The 19,193-nt window shown below is 41.5% G+C and overlaps 1 protein-coding gene across 5 annotated transcripts in view; it reads left to right on the plus strand.

Annotated features, from left to right (window-relative positions):
- Positions 1-16: 16 nt before the first annotated feature.
- The window catches only part of LOC109981017 (glutamate receptor-interacting protein 2), a 34,092-nt gene continuing 14,915 nt past the window's right edge, over positions 17-19,193 (plus strand). Inside the window, exons 1-11 of one of the 5 annotated variants that reach the window (XM_020629635.3) lie at positions 17-405; positions 6,825-6,905; positions 7,594-7,732; positions 9,478-9,623; positions 12,212-12,295; positions 12,397-12,472; positions 13,140-13,285; positions 15,065-15,212; positions 15,289-15,458; positions 18,206-18,337; positions 18,574-18,735. In XM_020629635.3, coding sequence (XP_020485291.1) covers positions 165-405; positions 6,825-6,905; positions 7,594-7,732; positions 9,478-9,623; positions 12,212-12,295; positions 12,397-12,472; positions 13,140-13,285; positions 15,065-15,212; positions 15,289-15,458; positions 18,206-18,337; positions 18,574-18,735 — 1,525 coding nt within the window. In that variant the 5' untranslated portion in view covers positions 17-164. Of the gene's footprint in view, positions 406-2,342; positions 2,969-6,824; positions 6,906-7,593; positions 7,733-9,477; positions 9,624-12,211; positions 12,296-12,396; positions 12,473-13,139; positions 13,286-15,064; positions 15,213-15,288; positions 15,459-18,205; positions 18,338-18,573; positions 18,736-19,193 lie in introns of those variants that run through there. The other 4 variants (XM_020629632.3, XM_020629633.3, XM_020629634.3 and 1 more) reach the window with 4 other exon arrangements.

Here is a 19,193-nt window from a genome sequence, read left to right on the forward strand (position 1 = left end):
GGATCTTAATCTTTCTTCTAAAAAAAACCAAAAAAAAAAACCAAACCTTGACCTGTTAGTGGATTTGTTTCGGTAAAGACCCCCACGAGAGGGCTGGAAGTTCTCCAGAGTGGGAGGGGAAGAGAAAAAACAGCAGGACAGGGAGAGGCTGCGATGTCTGAGAGATGCTGAGAGTCTCAGAAAGAGGAACGGATTCATTTTTTCCCCCCCTTGTCACTGGACACAAAATGAACATGTCAGCAAGGGTAGTGTTTGGAAAGGGGCGCCTCGCTCCCAAGCAGCTCGCATTCGCTTTCCCCAAGACGGAATCTCTGAGGAAAGGCAGCCGGTCTGCAGGAGGGAAGAGGAAGATGTTCTCTTTTTCTATTAGGTGTCGCCTGGGAGTCATCAGAGGGAGAACCAAAGGTAAATCTACCAGAAGAGCTAAATCATGTCTTTGAAAACTTTGAAAGTAATATAATTCTGTTGAAAAAGTCGTCTACTTATTTGATCATTTTTTGCATTCATATAAAAGAAGAGTTTGTTGCTGGCACGAAAATCTTTGTTTTAAAGAACTGATCTTTATTTTAATATTCTTCAAGAGTCATCAGCTTACATTTAGACCTGAACACGTTTAAACCGAAAGACAAAACGTGTAAAAGATCTCTGTTACATGTATCCTTGTTCAGTCAGATTTATATGTAATGTGTGACATCCTAACCTTGGGATGATTTTTTTCTGTCACACTGTTCTTCGCTGGCTGAAACTTCAGTCTTCATTTTTGCTTCCCAGACTCTCGTTTGAAAGTTGCATCTGAATGTAACCACCATGAGATGGCAGTGTGGTCAGCTGACAGAGGAGCAGGTTTACATTGCAGTCCATCCTATTATAACTGTAATTTCCATTTCTGTATAATTGCAACGACGACTACTCTAAAAAGAATATTGTTGAAAATTGGGAGAAAGAAAAACCCTCAAGCAGCATTCAATACAAACCACAAAGTCAAACGTCAATCTTTATTAAATCTTAAGCCCTTTAACATTCACTGGTCTCTCTTCTGTTGGAGCATGTTTGTGTGCCAAGGTCAATGCAAAAAGAATGCAGGTCCTCTATTTGTTATATCATCTCTCACTCCGCATTGATGATCTCGATTGAGGAATCGCAAAACAATCCATTTTTACCATGAACCAACATTTCCCACTTGATTCCCATAGGTTTTTCTTATCAGTTCAACGCACTACGCCATCTCCCTCTTGTCTTTTATTCTGTCTGAAATTAATTAGTCTTGCTCTGAAAGACTACGCTCACTCACGTTGTAAATGGGCTATTAAGGACAAACGTCTCCCAGGAAATTATCCTGAATCCTGAGGAGCATTGAGTCCACTGGAACAGCTGACTATAGGCTCCATGCAACAGTGGGTAGAAATGTTTGTTTTGTAATCACTGTATACATATGTCAAATGCGCAGTCAGAGAATAAGAGGGCATACTGTCCATTTTTAAAATGTTGTGGCAGTATCTGTTTCTTTTTGTCCTCATGCTGACAAAACTGTGCCTGCAGTGACCAAAACAAATGAGGCAGAAGAGGCCCTAAGGAGCCGCCAGTGAGGCTTTGGGAAGCCGTCTGTTGTTGTGTTAGTTGGTGGTGGTTGCAGTGGGGCTCAGGGAGAGGCAGGCGTCAAACTTTGAGTGTGAGACAAATAGTCAGACAGGTGTGTGGTGAAGGGTCAGTAGCAGACCCTCTGTTTTGGGGTCCTTTTGCATTCCTGAGGGAGAGACACGAGATGCCAGGCCTCATTTTTGTCAAATCAAATTTAAAAGATGTTTTTGTTTTTCTTCTACCTGCACATCATTCATTTGTTGTTGTTTTTTTTCATGATTGCCATTTGTTCAGGAATGAAATCTGTCATTACAGCCTCAAGGCGCCACAACTGGACTTCTTATTAGCGCAGGTCATATCAACATGTTCTCAAACAGGCAGCTGCTCTGCACAGGAATCTTGCACATGCATTTTCCACTATGTGCTTATGTGTGTGGGTGAGAGAGGGAGATACTAGCACTGTGTGGATACAAGCTGTGTGAAACGGGTGCAGTCTCTTATGTGGGAAAAACGTGACACTCTGCAGGGCTCAGTATGACAATGAATGTGCAGGTGGTGTTAATTGTGCCGGGAGTTGAGTGTGTGCAGTTTTGTCGTGTCTAAGAGTGTGGGTGGGTTTGAGGATGTGCATTAGAGGGGTGTTTGACTTGGTGGGAAATGGATAAGGAGTGTGTGCATGTATGTGTGTGTGTGTGTGTGTGTTTGTGTGTGCTGGGGGAGGGAGTGACTCTCGTGTGTGCCTGCCTCACTGAACCCCTCTGGCAAAGAGAGAGAGAAAGAGAGAAAGAGAGAGAGAGAGATAGAGAGAGGGAGAGCAAACACACTCACTCCAGCTCTGTATGAGAGAGAGAAGGGTTATGTGTGAGCTCATGTGAGCGTATGAACGGGGGGATGATAAACCCCTCTGGAAAAGGACGAATGATTAGTAAGAATAGCTCAAAATGGAACCGCGACAAGATGGCAAGAAAAGGACATGAACCTTTGCTCTCACTGCTTTGGATTTTGAAAGAAAAACAGAGCTTTGTAGATTTCAGAATTTGAAGGATAGATGGGGATGATTTAACATCAACATCTTTTGTCAACAAGTTTTAGAAAGAGAGGACCATCTGAGGATCAGAATTCTGCGCGTTGGAGCACAGATCCTTTGCTGGCTTTTTGACTCAGGGGCAAGGGTTAAGGAAATGTTAGGGAAAGGAGTGAATGAACGAGGATGGTGTTGTGTCTGAGCGGCTGAGACTCTCGGGTGACGTTCTCTCACCTCAAGTGTGCTGGGAACCTCAGCTCTGTGCCCACTGCTCCAAATCAGCAAGGTTACTTCCAGAGGGGGGCTGCGCTGCGTAAACTACAGCCATGCTGTGTGGTCTGAGGAGAGACGCCAAGAACAGCACTGGTAAGAGCACCACACTTTGGACACTGGAGTATTTGTGTCTCAGGAGGGGGTTCACTGATTATCTGGATCAATAAGTACCCTATGAAGAGCGGATTATGTGTGGTTCATTCGTGGCAGCACCTTCAGCTGAAAAGTATTCTGTTACCTGTCATCAAATTAGCATGCGTGTGAATGACTGTGCTTTATACTATGGTTGTGTTTGAGATTGAAATGTCTGTGGAGCTCTTCATACCATCCTGCCATGTGTTACTGGGGCAAATATAGCAAGTGAAACTGGGTCTGGCTGGACATAGTTTATAAATAAAGTTTCACATCTGAAAATAGCTTTATGATTTCATTGTCATTTTCAGTGCCACCCCCATATTTAACCTACATTCTGATTGGTTTTGGGAGAGGTTGCATTCAGTGCCCTGAATTAATTCAGAAGTTAATTAACTCACACGATATTTATGCAGGACAAAAGAATCTTATTTTAGTCAGCGCAACGCTCCAAGGTCCTTTAGACGCTGCGTTTCTGCCAAACCTCATCCTGGATCCCCCTTAACTGACCTCCTCTGAGCGTGGACTGTTTTTTTTTCTCTCTGTCCAGTAGTTGTTTCATTGCTGGGGCTGCTTATTAATCAGCTCCATCCTAAACTTCATTCTTACCGCTAGGATTAACGATGGTTATTTTAAGCTAGGGGAGGATGACTTGAAGGTACAGTAGTGCTCAGTCACGTGCAGAGTGTGGGGGTCTGCGTTACCCAGAGCTAACGTTGCCTTTTGACTGCAATGACAGCTGCTGGACTGTCAGGGGCCCTCAGGAGTCCGCGTGGTAACAAGGCTTTTGTCCAGATTACTGTGTTTGTGATGTGTCACTCACGTTGTGTTTGTGCCTCACAGCTGCCGGATGGGACACTTTGTGCAAGGATGTGTGTAAATCAGTGTAAAATGCCATATTATAAATATGTATCACCTATACATTGACATCAAACTGCCAAGTCATTTTTAAGATATTCCTATAGTTAAGGTCTGAATCATGCAGCTGTGAGCAGAAGATGGCGGGATTTTAGTATTAAGGGCCCACGCAGAGGTTTCAGGTCAAAGATGTTTGACAAAGGATCCGTGCCTCTCAGCTGTCTAAAGGCTTCATCTTCAGTCAGGCAGATGTGGAAGAATGATGTGGACAAGGGAGAAGGCAGTGGATTTGATGCCCTCAGAGCACTTGCGTCTCCCAGTTCAGTCTTTGTAAATTAGCACAGTTTAAAGACAGATTGAACTGGGGGGAGGGGGGGGGGGGATGTCATTACATGCCAGATTGATAAAAGGCCTGGGATGATATCTCTAAAATGATGACAGGACTAGTTTCTGGAGGAACACATGCACATAATCCCTGCTTTAGTTGAACAGGGGCAGAGCAGAACACTAGTGACAGACAATAGAGCAACAGGAATGACATTTATAGTAGACAGTAAACAAGTCGTATTATTCGCTGTGTACTCAATGCCAATACGTTTGGACACAGGAAGTAGCCTAAAATATTTCATGGTGTCAGTAAGTTAGCTTTGAGCTACAACTCGAGCCCATTCAATTCTTTATTTGTTTACACTTTTGGCATATTGGCAGTATTTAAATAAGCCAAATTGATTTGATTTGATGTTGAACAATATGCTTCGATATTGATACAATAATACGCAAAGATGACAGAAACAATAGGAAAATTCATAACCGTACCTTCTGATATTTGTTGAATAATGATGTGTGCATTCTTTTTAGTGGTGCTACGGATCACAAATCATTGATCGGTTATCGAAAAAGACACAAGAATGGACTTTTAATACAACGGTTCCATCCCTCAGATAGACATGACTCAAACGTTCCATGTTAATATAATCACCGCAAATCAAAATGCATCTCGGAATCTTAATAATGTGTCACATCCTGGCCATACAGGTTGCTGCAGGTCCACTGATAATAATAGAAGCAGTAAGATAAACCTGATCTCCCTCTTTATTTAGACTGTGTTTTAAAATATGAGAACAGACTGTAATACAAATGCAGCATCCTTTTAAAACCAGTGGGGACTAACCACAGCGCCCCCACAGGAGCAGGGAATCATTACAACGGAAGTCATCATTTTCAGGATTTTCTGAATCGATATTGTATGGGGAAACATAGCTTGCAATGCGTTGATGAATCGATTTTTTTTCTGCTCAGCCCTATACTGTGTTGGACAGCTGCACAGGTAATCCTCAGTGGACAGGATTAGAGAAGTGCCAAGTCAAGTTTCCTCATCGCTGTTGCTGCTGACATGCTTCTGTGGCTCCATTCAGGTTCAGATGGCTGGCATGCAGTGGCCCTGCAAATCTGTGGCCAGCCCTGTGCTGTCAGAAAAGGGTCCCACTGTGTGGAAAAGAAAAAGAGAATGCTTCCTTGCAAAGCATATTGAGCATTTCCTGGCTTTTTGCAGCAGCTGCTGTAAATTACATGAAAAAGATCTTTCACTCCATCCCCGAACAGTCCATTAACCTCATGCTGATCCTTTTGCAGAATTCCCATGCTTTAGTGATCGCATGCATTGAGCGTGATGCCGATGTATTCTTGTGGTATATTAATGGTTTTCAAAGGTCCACTACAGACAGATCTATTTTAAACCCTTGATACAAACCCTGAACTGTCATTCTCACAGAGAAAAAGTGAGGCAACTCTCTGGTTTCTGAAAATAATAAAATAGTGTACTGCATAAACAAAATGTGTATTAAAACAACAAGATGCTATTAAATAGTTGGCTAATATTTGACTGTGTGGCTGACTTCTGTTTCCCTTCCAGTCTGCAGTTTAGAGCATTGGCCAGAATTCAGCAGTTTGAGAAACTGTTTTGCTCTTACATCATATAGGACAATAGCTAACGCATGTGCTCATTTCTCAGCCATGTTTTAAGCAGAATCACCAGTTAGAAGGGGGCAGAAAGCTAATGTAACCATTTGGTAGTGGTCAAAAATGTAATTTCAGCAAACATTATGTTAAACATTAGAATGTACTTCCTAACTATTATGGTTAAAATGTTAGATATTTCGATACTTTTCGATGCCACACATTTTAAAACACTACAGTCTCTATTATTTTAATGATTGATTGTTTCTAAAAGTGTTGAAGATATTAAAAAAAACTACATCCATTTCACAAGAACGTTGCTTAGGTGAGAATTGGATCCATCAAAGAAAATTGCATGCAACCTCGTACACAATGTCTAAAATTCTATATTTGAAAAGAGGTATTGACATTGTTTGATTTACACTTGTATCAAAGTTTAAATCTGGCATCATGACAACCCTATCAGCTATTGTAGCATAAGCTAGTGAGTGGTTCATGCTAATATTAGATCTTGCATAACAGTCGCTTATTGGGAATCAAAGGTGCAAAATGAGCTTCATTTTGAAGAACATACACAATTTTTGGACTCATGAAAGTGTTAGTTTGAGATTATTTTAAGAATAAATGAACCCAAGAAAAAAAAGGGAAACAAGAAAAACACTTACTTTTAACAATTAAAACCTTAACATTTACGAATACCTCAAAACAAACTTTACGACCAATTGATAGCAATTTACATATGATCTTGAACACAACTAACAAACTGGAACACAGCAGTGTGATATTGTAACTGTATTTGAACTTCCAATCTTGAGTGGGATGTCAGAGGCGCATGGCTGCCGTGTGAACATGATGAAATTCACCATACTGAATGCAATTGTGTGCAGCTGTCATGATGTGCAATGGATGCTTGTGCTCATCTTGCCTTCTGCTGCAGAGTTTCCCTTCATGTCATCACAGTGCTTCCTAACAGCACCTCCATGCCTTCCTGCTGTCTCCTCAGATGAAGGACCTTACTCAAAGGGGAGCAAGGAGTCTGGGACAACTGACCAATCGCATTCGTCCCAGAGGCGCAGCTTTTCAGGTACAATTCAGTCAGAGTTGACTGTATCTCTTTCATATCTGATTCATGCTGCTGCACCCAAACAGAAGGAGAGTACGAGTCATGCCATGTTTGAAACTGTGTGTCTACTGTTTTTTGCTTGATGTTGCACTGTTTGAATGCTTAGGTAAGGTGAAAAAACTGCTTATGTGGCATACCTGTCATTTGCATTAAACCACACTTCTACTTCAAGATGAACGATTTAATAGCACAGCACAATGTGGAGCAGAAGACAGAATGAGTCCTCTGATGACACTTTATAACCACATATCCATCAAGGTCAAACTCATTTTCATCCACTTAAGAACACAATTGGATTTCAATTTACGAACTGATGAGTAAGCTGTAAATCTCAATGAGTCAAATTTTTATAATAATGCATTACACTTCTTTCCTTTATGAGTTTGTGGTGTTAATAAAAGTGACTCCGTCTTCCTCCTCCTCTCTCTGGACCTGTCACAAAGATTCCCTCAGATTGAGAGATTCGAAAGAACAAGGAAAATACACGACAGCGAGAGAATAAAGTATGTGGTCGTGTGTCAAAGAGCATTTCTGTGAGCCACTCCAGAAAGAAAGAAAGAAAGACCCTGTTGTTGCCTCTCAGATAGGGTGATTCTGTCAAGCAGACGCTGATGCTGACTGTGGATCTGTGCCTGTGTGTGTCTGTCAGCAGATGAATACAGAGGAGTGACCACAGTGGACCTGATGAAAAGGGAAGGCAGCAGCCTTGGCCTCACCATCTCCGGAGGGTCTGATAAGGACGGCAAGCCCAGAGTGTCAAACCTACGGCCAGGTGGGCTCGCTGCCAGGTGAGATCTTTGCTCTATGATGCGATTAAAACCTGGCAACCAGAGCAAGCTGTCCAGACTCAGAGTCGTTATCCTGCAAAGTTATGTCCAGATCGCCCTGACTGCTGGACTGTAGGTGTTGTGTTGGATCAGGTTAATGCCGTCCCACTCAATTACCTAAAACACAAGTCCCTTCAAAACCACATTATAAGTCTATTAATCAACATTTGGTGTTATTTTCTCATGTCTTTCTTTCATTTACTGTATGTTACGACTTTGTTGAAATGGTCATAGGCCTACACAATCGCCATTCCAGACAATTCTTCAGAATGCATTGCAACTTTTTTTTAGAGCATGTAGGCCTATAGAACAACTCACGTTTTAAATAAAGAACACAGCCAAAAAAACACCATTTGTTGTTTACTCTGGCGTTTGGATTTCTGTTACTCGCTTGAAGAAACAAACAAGCTACATTCCTCGTCTAGTCCAAAGCTGCATGTTGAGAATCTGAAACGTGAAAGGGCAACTCACTCCATCAAAAGCTTTCTCGGCATCAAGTGTTACAAACAGGAGGTCTACGTCCTGCTTTTGAACAAAATCAATTCAATTTATAGTTTGTATTATATTGTCTGGCAGAAGACATCTTGCATTGCTTCTGGCAATAGTAATTATTTAATGCAAGATGTTTTAGAGCTTGATATAGCCTAATTAACATTTGATTAAACCAATTTCCTTCAACGTCAACAGCATTACACTCATTTTCCCCTACATCAAACACATGAAAGTAAAATGTAGTGGATGACTCACGTTTAATGATGAATAAGAAAGCATGTGTGACACATGCACACACACTATAGACTGTATGCACACACACGCACACACACGCACACAGTTTTGTAAGAATGACGCAGCCCCCGACAAAAATGCCTTGACCAAACATCGCTTGTCAAGTCTTGGGAGGTTTAAAGACAGACACTGTGCTAATTCTTCCAAGCAGCTTGTCCTCCCACAGCTGAGTTCATGCTTGCTGCGGAAGTGCTTGCTAATTTAGTGAGTGGAGAGACACTCATGCAGACAGCAGAGAGACCGGCAGTGACATTGTGTGATGAGACTGGACCTGACGACAGGCCGCTCGCTCGGCTCTGCTGGTTAAGACGTCTCTCTCTGTCTGCTGTCAGCGTTGAGTAGCCCAAAGGTGAGAGGAGTGAGCCGGGCAGAGCTTTTATTTGATTAATTTGCTATTCAATGTGCACAATGTGAGACAACATCCGCTCAGCCTCAGCTCTTCATGTTTGTCGATACAAAGAGAGTCATAATAAAATCATCATTACTGTCTGGTGCAAATTAGAGCAACCAACCATGATTCCTTACATAATGGTCACATCATAACAGTGCTCATTCTGTTTATACTATAGTTTTTATTTCTGCACTTACACACAGCAGCATCATGGAATTTAAGCCCAAACAGAACAGACCAAGATACATAATTAGACATCTCATTTTTATACTGACCAGTTTGGATCCAAATGTGCTGTTTTCCACTATTTCTGAGTGTAATGTTAATATTCAAGAAGCTGTGAGTTATGAGATGAAAGAGTGGAGGTTGTGAGCTGTAAAATAGAACAATTAACATGCAAAGAGCAGAAGAGAGGATTTGGTTGATAGCTGATGTTGTGGTGGCGTTGGCAACAGACATTTGCAAATCAGAAATCCAAAAGTAAAGAAAATTAAAAGGAATCATTTTGTCTGTCCGTGCTTTTCCGCAGGAGTGACCAGCTCAATGTAGGAGACTATATCAAGTCAGTGAACGGCATCAACCTGTCAAAGCTGCGCCATGATGAGATTATCAGCCTGCTGAAGAACATCGGGGAGCGAGTCGTACTGGAGGTGGAGTACGAGCTGCCTCCATTCGGTAGGTGAAATTGTGCAAGAGGATTATTCTGCTTGATGGATGAGGGGAAAAAAAGCTCTAACATCTAAAGAAAGTGCTGTCATCAAAAGAAAGTCAAAGTCGCATCGCACCAAGAATCGACATGACACTTAAATATGAGTGGCACACAGTGTGCAGTGGTATCTGCCAGTTAAATCAGAGCGAAGACGTTTATAAGTCCAGACAGCATTAGAACCTCGTAATCAGCAGCTTCATAACAGTTTATGAGCACATGAGTTAGATGTTGTTAATAAGGGTCATAAACTTGTAGAACAGTTGCCACAGCAGTGAAATGTAACCCCCAGATTTCACCTGATCCACTGGGAGGTGAGGTCGTACATTTCTGTCATGTGACATGTAGGTTTGACCTTGGAGCAAGTTAAAGGGGAACTCTTATATTTTAAGTTTTGCCTTCCACATGAGCGGCAGCCACCTTGGTTAAATTGCCTCAAGGTTGGGGAGCCGGTATAGCTTAGTGGTCAGTGTACAGAGGCCACAAACCTCCAAGCGGGTGGCCCCGGTTTCGCATCTGATCTGTGGCTCCTTTCCCGCATGTCATTCCCCACTCTCTCTCTCCCCGGTGTCTGACTCTATCTACTGTCCTTTCTATATAAAAGCCCAAAACCTCCAAAAATAAACATTTAAAAAATGGCCTCAATGCTTCTTAAACCTGCCCCAAAACAGATCAGTAGTTCAAATTAAATCAACCTTAAGACTAGATGGAGATCCGTGTAAACTTGAGGGGGAACAGAAACATCTGCAAGGTGCAAAGGAAGCAATAGATTGCATATTCATCAGGACCAGAAAACAAAACAACGTTGGCCTTAGAACTGAGTTCTGTATTACAACCTAGAATTTGTGATTAACAAAATTGCTTCAGTGTTCACTTCTTACTCAGATTCCTCACCATTGTAACTCAATGAGTTACACTAAACTCATCCAGGGCGAGAGATCAAACTGCGTAAAAGCAACTCATACTGACCAATCAAGATTGTCCCCTTAACAGTAAAAAACAGTATCCATAACAGAGTTTCCTGGGATTTTTCACATGATGAGATATTCATTGTGCCTTAATTTCTATTAAGATATTCTACAACAGAGCTGATGGAAGCACAAAGGCCAGGAGACTGATGCGGTTATAAGATATGAGCGTAAGCCTCTGATGCTTTGAATCATGTTTATTTATGTTTGTTGACACTGAAGGGGTTGTAGCTGAAATATGGCTCATTCTGTTCATAAGCACTATTAGAATACATCAAAGCAACACATTCATTGTATAGATTACACAGGCGTAATTAGAGTCAGTTGCACTTGTGCTCTGGAGATTTCCAAATCATTTGATGCTTCTTCATTTGCACATTAACACAGTCGGTGAGTTCTGCCATCTGCCCCTATTGCAGCTGTGTTGCTTTTAGCCCCGGCTTAAGTGTTTCACTCACACATTTCTTTCCTGTCACAGTTTTCTCTAAGTTTGTATAATATGCCGCTCTGCTGCCAGTGCATATCTTCATATTTGTAACGCCTTTGTGTTTATTTCAGTTGGGTTAGTAAACCCAGATAGACATAGTTACCCTGGCTATTTTGAAGCTGCTTCGTTTGTACAGGCCTCAGGGCTTCCAAGAGTCATGTTGAGGTCGCCCGCACCTCCAGAAGGCCCAGCATCCAATTCAAGCATGTCTGCAGTCCTCTCTTCTATCTTAAACTGTGGCTTTTTCTCTATGTTTATGTTTTTTTCCCATGTTTTTTCAGACGCTTTTATTTACTCATACACCAAAAAGTCATCTCTCATGAAGTGAATCAGTTATTGGCAGGTCAAATGATGTCTGGATGTCAGTTCAAAAGTTTTAAATAAATATATCCAAACTACAAATGATTGTTCTTGGAAGCCTTTACATAATTATGAAGCAAATCGACATCGTCATTGGGAAAACATTACCATAGTATAGCATCAATAGTTATATCTATAAAATATCAGTAATTATTATTATTTATTTTCCACATGTAATTCACCAAGTCAATACTTATTGAGTCTTACTTGGTCAAGACACCAGCCTCAGAAAGAGAGACATTCTCAAGGCGATGTATCATGGCCGCTCACAGCTCTGAAATCATTAGTGTGGGTCAACCACACTATGATTCCCCCCAGAATAATTAAACACATTTCAAACGATTCTTTGTTCATTCTTGCGATTCAGCACTCACTCAAATCAAACTGTGATCAGGGGGCTCTATTGGTAGAGTCTTTGTCTCTCAACTGGAAGCAACATGTCCGATGTGTCCTTGGGTAAAACACCCCGAGTTGCTCCCTCTGCTTCAGCGGCGGCGGAGTATGAATGTGTATGAATGGGATTTGCACTCCTGATGGTCACTTTACATAGCAACCACTGCGTGAATGGGTGTGAATGTGTAGGTGTGACATGTGGTGTAAAAGCGCTTTGAGTAGTTAGAAGACTAGAAAAGCGCGATACCAGCTCAAGTTCCTTTACCATCAACTATTTTGTAAAGCTTCACACACTGCAGATACCTTCGGGGGATAATAATTATCTGAATGGGTTGTCCTCTTCTCTTAGTCCAGACCCCGACAGGAGTCCTAACCAAAACCATAGAAGTGTGTTTACACAAGGAGGGAAACAGCTTTGGGTTCGTCATGAGAGGTAGGTGCTTGACCGGATGTCGTTGTGAGATTTTAATTTTAGTCGAAATCTTTCGCTTTTGGCACTGATTTATTCACTCTTACCGTTTACATTTTTTTTAGGAGGCTTCCATGAGGACTGGCGCAGGTCTCGTTCCCTGGTGGTGACGTACGTGAGGCCCGGAGGTCCTGCTGACAGGTGAGAACGTGGATTGATGTTTGTGTGCGCACAAGCGCTGCTATTTGTGTTCCTTGTATGTCCTGAATGTGCATGAATGAGCCTATTCAAATAATTGTGTATGTGCATGCATGTGTGTATTTACTGAAGATGTATGGCCTGATGGATATGTGTTTTGCTAATTGCCTTATGCTTGTCTTCAAAACAGTATTTCTATTGAATTAGAATCTTTGGAATAACGCTTTTGAATGATTGAAATATGAAGTTTATGTGTTAAAATCCATGTTCACGTTATTTCTTTTGCATCAGCATACACTCTGCGTGAAATCGTGGCTGTGACACATTCTGTTGAGTGTATTTTATCTTCAAAGCAGAAAGGGCACCACTCATCCTGCAGGCTAACGCAACATTGCACTTTTCTTAAACACACACACACACACACACACACACACACACACACACACACACACAAAAACGAATCCAGGGAACCAAATCACTGGAGCAACCGTAATTCGCCATCAAAGACTTTTACGGCCGTTTATCTCGCTTATCCTTCATCTCACCTGGGAGCGAACGCTCATGTGGAACTGTTTAATGATTTACTGTGACTGCCCGCCTAAACGCTTGTATGAGCATCTTGCACAGGTTACTTTATTCTTCTCCCTGTCTGCTTTCTGTGTTACTCCAGAGAGGGCACTCTGAAAGGCGGAGATCGGGTTCTGAGCATAGACGGGATGCCTTTAAACCGAGAGAAGCATGCAGACGCCCTGACCATGCTGATGCAGAGTGGCCAGGAAGCTCTGTTCCTGATTGAGTATGACGTCTCTGTCATGGGTGAGCACACACACACAGGGAATATGTGCAGGCATGGTTGGGCAGCTTTGCTCTGAGGGTAAATAATGTGGCTGTTATGGCTCTGTCAATGTGCGTGAGTGTGTGTGCTGGAGACGCCACTAGGGGAGTCACACTGGCCCATGAGCACAATTGAGCTCGGAAAGGGTAGATGGGTAATATTCAGTGTATTATTGAGTCTCTCTACACTCTGTAACCATGTAGGTTCCATCTAAATAGTCATACCCTAGTTCATTCAATGCTTGTCAGACAGGGAACGTCACCCCTTATTAACATTTGTTTAATCACACAATTTTTGTTTTGTTGCTTTAAAAGAAATTGAGCGAGGTTTAGTATAACATCTCCCCAATGTAGGGGACTTAAAAAGAGACAGATTTGAGCAGGAATTGTCAAAATTGAAGCAGCAGAGGCCAAAATATCTCGACATTTAGGTGAGTAAAGGAAGAAAAAATACTGGATCCTACATTTCCCACAATGCAATCAGCCTGGTTAATTCTCTTGCCTCCAAGAGTGCCTAGTGAAGCCTTTTGATGTAAAAATGTAGTCCTCGTTCTCAGGCCTAAACAAACATGATGACATCACTATGACATTATCTGCGTCTCTGGAGGTACAGATGAATTATGAAACATTCTTGGCAGTCATCAGCTGGACCACTGAAATGCCTTTTACTTGGTATGATCCATGTATATGCATAATCGAATCTATCACACTTGACTGAATTTATTTTTGGGCATTTTTTTGACAAATTGGATGCAGTTAGTTTTCATTGCAAGACTCTACATATGGAAAGGGAAAACAGACTAACTGCAGATTGAAACTCTTATTTGGTCATGGTGACTAATTCTCCAGAAAAAATCTGCTCTACTCTGTGTAAAATAGGACAGGTCACCAAGGACTTTTGACACAAGTGACTTCTCTGTATGTGGAAGTTCAGGACTCAGGCCTCCTGCCTACAGAGTGAGCCAGTCAGAGGGTTCAGAGGGTTCAGAATTTTCAGAAGAATGTGTGTGTGTGTGTGTCACATATTCTTTGTAGCATGGGTTCCATTAAGAAGTATTAAGAGCAATCATCCCATCATTGTACGCGGAGTGGAAACACTTCAGCTGTCACTTCATAACTGCATCCAGAAAGTCTCTTTGTCATTGCTTGAGTCAGGATAGTTAAATGCCTAGTGTCAAAATATCCCAGTGCTAAAAAAACAAAAAGTGTATCTATATTTCTCATTTGTCATTGAGACACACAAATGTCCTCTACTGCCAGCTGAATAAACTCATGTTTCCAAACTCCAGCATGTGCTAAATGTCCCATTTTCACAGAGTATCTTTTACGTACCTGTAATATAAAAACATCAAATAAAAGAAGGAGAGTGGCTTTTCGAAGACTCCTGACTTTACTGACACAGTATTTTTGACATTTTCCCCCCCCTCAACAACTAAATATTTTTGTTTGAGGTAGGAGGTCTGTATGGTAAACATCTAGAGAGTGTCACCTATAAAATCCAGAAAAAAAACATGCAATAAGATGCATTTAAAATACAAACTGAGTCTAAAGACTAGATGTATTCATGTTTGAAAGGTTAGGATGGAGTGCAATATGTACATATGAAAGTTTTAATGTGGCACATAGATAACGATGCTGGGAGAATCAGTGTAATGTTTTTTTTCATTCCAGGGGTGAAAAAGGTATTTTATTGTTCATGCTTTAGATGCATCCAGTGATCTTGTCGGCCTCCATCATATCTGTGTGTCATATCTGTTTCAGAGGCGGTGCAGCAAGCCTCAGGCCCTCTGCTGGTGGAGATAGTGAAAGGTCCCTCTGCCAGCTTGGGGATCAGTCTCACCACGACAATATACAGGAGTAAACAAGTTATTATCATCGACAAGATCAAGCCAGCCAGCGTGGTGGAAAGGTATAACCCACATCTTACACATTTAACGCCTCCCAGACATTTCCTGACACTGGCTGCCTCTGTGTCGCTCTCTCAGGTGTGGAGCGCTTCATGTAGGAGACATTATTCTGTGTATAGATGGGACCAGTGCAGAGCACTGCTCTCTGATGGAGGCCACGCAGCTACTCGCCAGCTCCTCTGACGTCGTCAAACTGGAGATTCTGCCAGCGAGTCAGAGCCGACTTCCTGTTAGGCCACAAGACACAGGTATGTCCTCGAGGTGATGCAGACAACACAGCAGATCCCTTAAAAAACACAGAGAAGACACCAAAGAGATGCGAGAATTATCAGTGAAAAAAAATGAATTCTTGTAGACAAAGCAAGTGACCTATTTTCTAATAAATCCACTGTTTGTAAAGTGTGATAAAATATCAGTCAATTATTCAGAATTCAAGCTGACTTCTCCAAATTCTTTATGTGCAATAGACCATCAGAAAAGCAAAAGAAGTTTGATAAACAATCACATACGGTGAAGGGCTGAAATATTCCTGGTGGATTCAGAGACTGTTTGACATCTTAAAATTAACAAGTAACACATGATAACAATTTTGTGAAGATTAAGCAAAAGCTACACAGCTTTAACTTCAAACTATACAAATAAGGCATGTAGATAATTTTTATTTGTCATAATTTAATGGCACATTTGCAGTGCAATGCAAAGGTTGCAAAGAGGAAGTTGATTTGAGTGTCATGCAATCATTTCAATCTAATAAAGAAGTTCTTCTGGTGCATTGCGGGAAAAATAAGCACGTTGTCCTCGACATATGTAATGTGACGGCTCTGCTCTTAGTTATTTTACCTACAGCTGTAAGGAGCCTGGCTGCCTCCCAACAGTCCCTTTCTATACGCTGTGAATCAGCCTGAGTATGCGACTCTTTGTGTGTGTGCATGCTGCCAGCAACAATCCTTCTGCCTTCGGATACACACTCCTTCCTATGCCACTTGCGTGCACACAAACATACACTGGATACATTTTTCCTCCATCTGAGATCATGCTCGCGCCATGTTCTGCTCACTCTTTCTGGGTCAGCAGCTGCAGGGCTCCTTTACATGTGAGCATGGGACAAATCACACAACAAGACAGAGGGAAAGAAGATGTAGTTTGGTCTTCTCTTGGGTCACTGGATCCTCTCCTTTTTGTAATTATTCAGTGTTTTTTTTTTGTCTGGTACAGTGTGCAGCATTTCACTCTTATCTCTATTTACTGAAAAAAACAGAAAACTATTTGGTTTATCATCTGAAGCTCATAAAGCTCCTATTGTTATTCATAATGGAAAAAAAATCAAGCGTCTTTTTAAAGTCTTGGGTGTGATGATCGACTATTTGTTGTCCTGGAAAGACCGTATTTAATGTGTCTGCAAAAAGACAAAACAGAGAATTTATTTTCTCAAAATTCTTGTTTTGTTTTTTACATCTGTGATTCTAAACTTCCTAACAAAGTCCTAAGAATAATTCAGTCAATCAAGCAATTTGCTAATGAGCAGACTTTTACTTAAACAGAGGGTTTAATCCTTTGATGAGAGGATAAAAATAACCACTTTACCAGACAGCTTGAACTGCATATGCTCCTGTTGACCATTGACCTGTCTCCTGTCAAAGTGCAGCACAGGCATTCCTTCACAGTAAAATAACAGACAGGTAACTCATCCTCTGAAATTTCTATTTAATAGTGATTCACTTCAAGAATTAGGCACCATGACTTTACGATAAAATAAAACCACATTTTCACAGCTTCCTTTCCTCCGGGATAAGGCGTGATTAAAAGATGCAATTTGTCTAATCTCCTCTGGGGATTTAATAAGACTGATACAGCCACTGAGAGATTAGGAGTTAATGTTTCTTTCTGCCCGCGTAGATCGCAAAAACATCATTTCTTGGAGCGCTTCCCCTAGGTGGGCTTAGCGTAAGCCAGCCGAGTTGAGTCTTTACAGGTTTTTGATTGAGCTCGATAGAAACTGGCTCTCTGAAAAGGGCCGGAGGGTCTCCTCTGTGTATTCTGATTGCATACAGCTGGATTTAACCAGGTTTCATGAAGATGGCAAACCTCCCAGGCACTAATGCAGTCATCCATGTTTCCAGCAAATCCTTCATCCATGTGAGCAAGTTGTTGGAGATTAGACCCATGCAAATGACACATCAAGGATTACTGTCACATGTCAGTGTCTGTGACAATTTCAGCTGCATGAATCTGTGAATGCAACGTTAATTAGGGAGGTGTGTGTCATACAGGAGGTCAGTCTTTTCCCTTTGAATGTTTCACAGATATTTGACCAAATACAACTTTTTATACAGGCTTTAAAATGAAGGGTAAGATCCCCTTCAGAATAACCACTATTTGGCTCTTTGTGTCATTTAAAGTGCAAACAAATGACAGCAGAGTTGATTATCAACCAGAGTTAAAAAAACATATAGACCAATCAGATGCAGAAACATGCCCTGTCATCATCAGCAATCAAGCTTTCAGCTGCGCCCAATCAAGGTTAACCACATGTCTCACTTCTAGTTTGAAAAAAAAAAAACATTAGATGGTGCCAAGCAATCAACTTTCTCGGATTGTTTTAGCACCTTCGGTCTTTTTTGAAAATAAAATGATCGAAATGATCTCCAGTTTGCACTCAGCTTATTGGAAGCTTGCTAGAAAAAGTTAAGATATTTTTTTGAATGTTTCTTTTCGGACCCTGCACCACTTCACATTGAGTTTGTTGAGCATTGTGTCTGATTCTTAGAAGAACATCAAAACACATTAAACCACAGGCTTAAATCTACTGTACCATGTCCAAAACAAATTAGATCAATTACCTTGCTTTGAATTTCCCTCCAGGCACTGTGCAGTGTGGTACACATTTACACATTGGAATAAAAGCAAGATTTCATGGCTATGATCTAGAGACGTGCACAACAGAGGAGTGGATCTGTTTTACTTCATGGATGCATTTGCCTCTGTTTTGTTGCAGTAAAAGTGCAGAAAAGCAACAATCACCACTGGGACCAAAGCAGCAGCAACTACTGCCATCCCCCACATGGCAGCCACGGCAAGGCATGGAGCAGCCCGAGCCACCCACACAACCAGCAGGACCACTGCAAAAGTAAGTTATCACTTGTGACAGCACTGCTGCTGGCAAGACACCATGGAGGGAGCCTTTTCTTCAGCACATTTTGTTAAATATTGTCCTATGGGTTTACTCCAACACTGTTACCCCTTTTCTTTTCTTTTGTTGCATGTTTTCTTTGAGCATACTCTGATCCTGCTACTGACGCTGAAAACAAAATGTCATGTTAGTACCTGCCCTTTGAAACGCATAGGTGCTATGTCTCCTTTCAGCTCTGGTGAGTGGTGGCTTCTCCCCTTCCTCCACAGCCACCTCTGGCTTCAGCAGCCAGGGCAGTAGCACACTGCCCTGCCCCATCCCAACCGTTGCCCCCAACAGCCCTCGCAGCTCCACCGGCAAGAGGAGGACCAGAAAGAAGGACCACAAGAGCTCATGTATGAAAAATCCCTCTGCTTTACTGCCTTCAAATTTATTTTTTTTCTCTTACAAATAATGCTGATGCAACTTAATGATATCTTGAAGGTTATAGTTTCTGCTTCTGCTAGGTTGTTTGTGTGTCTGTGGCTTTGTGTTGTTTCCCCCATACAAGTCAAAAACATCAGGCTAGTAGCAGAAATGTATCTTTCTATAATGTGAAACAGTTCAATAGCATCAAATTTTTTTTTTAATTTGTTTGAAAAATAACTTTTGCAGTAAGTAAGTAAAGTTAATTTATATAGCACCTTTTAAGAACAGATGACACAAAGTGCTTCACAGTCAATAATTAAGAATTTGTAATAGGCTACATTAGTTTTAGTAATCCACATGTTCCTGACAAACTGGGAACTGAGTGTTTCCAGATAAAATAATTCTAATGAGCCACGCATGGCACAGGTGAGAAATAAACAAGACG

Source organism: Labrus bergylta, chromosome 12, assembly GCF_963930695.1.
Source record: "Labrus bergylta chromosome 12, fLabBer1.1, whole genome shotgun sequence".
Lineage (NCBI taxonomy): Eukaryota > Metazoa > Chordata > Actinopteri > Labriformes > Labridae > Labrus > Labrus bergylta.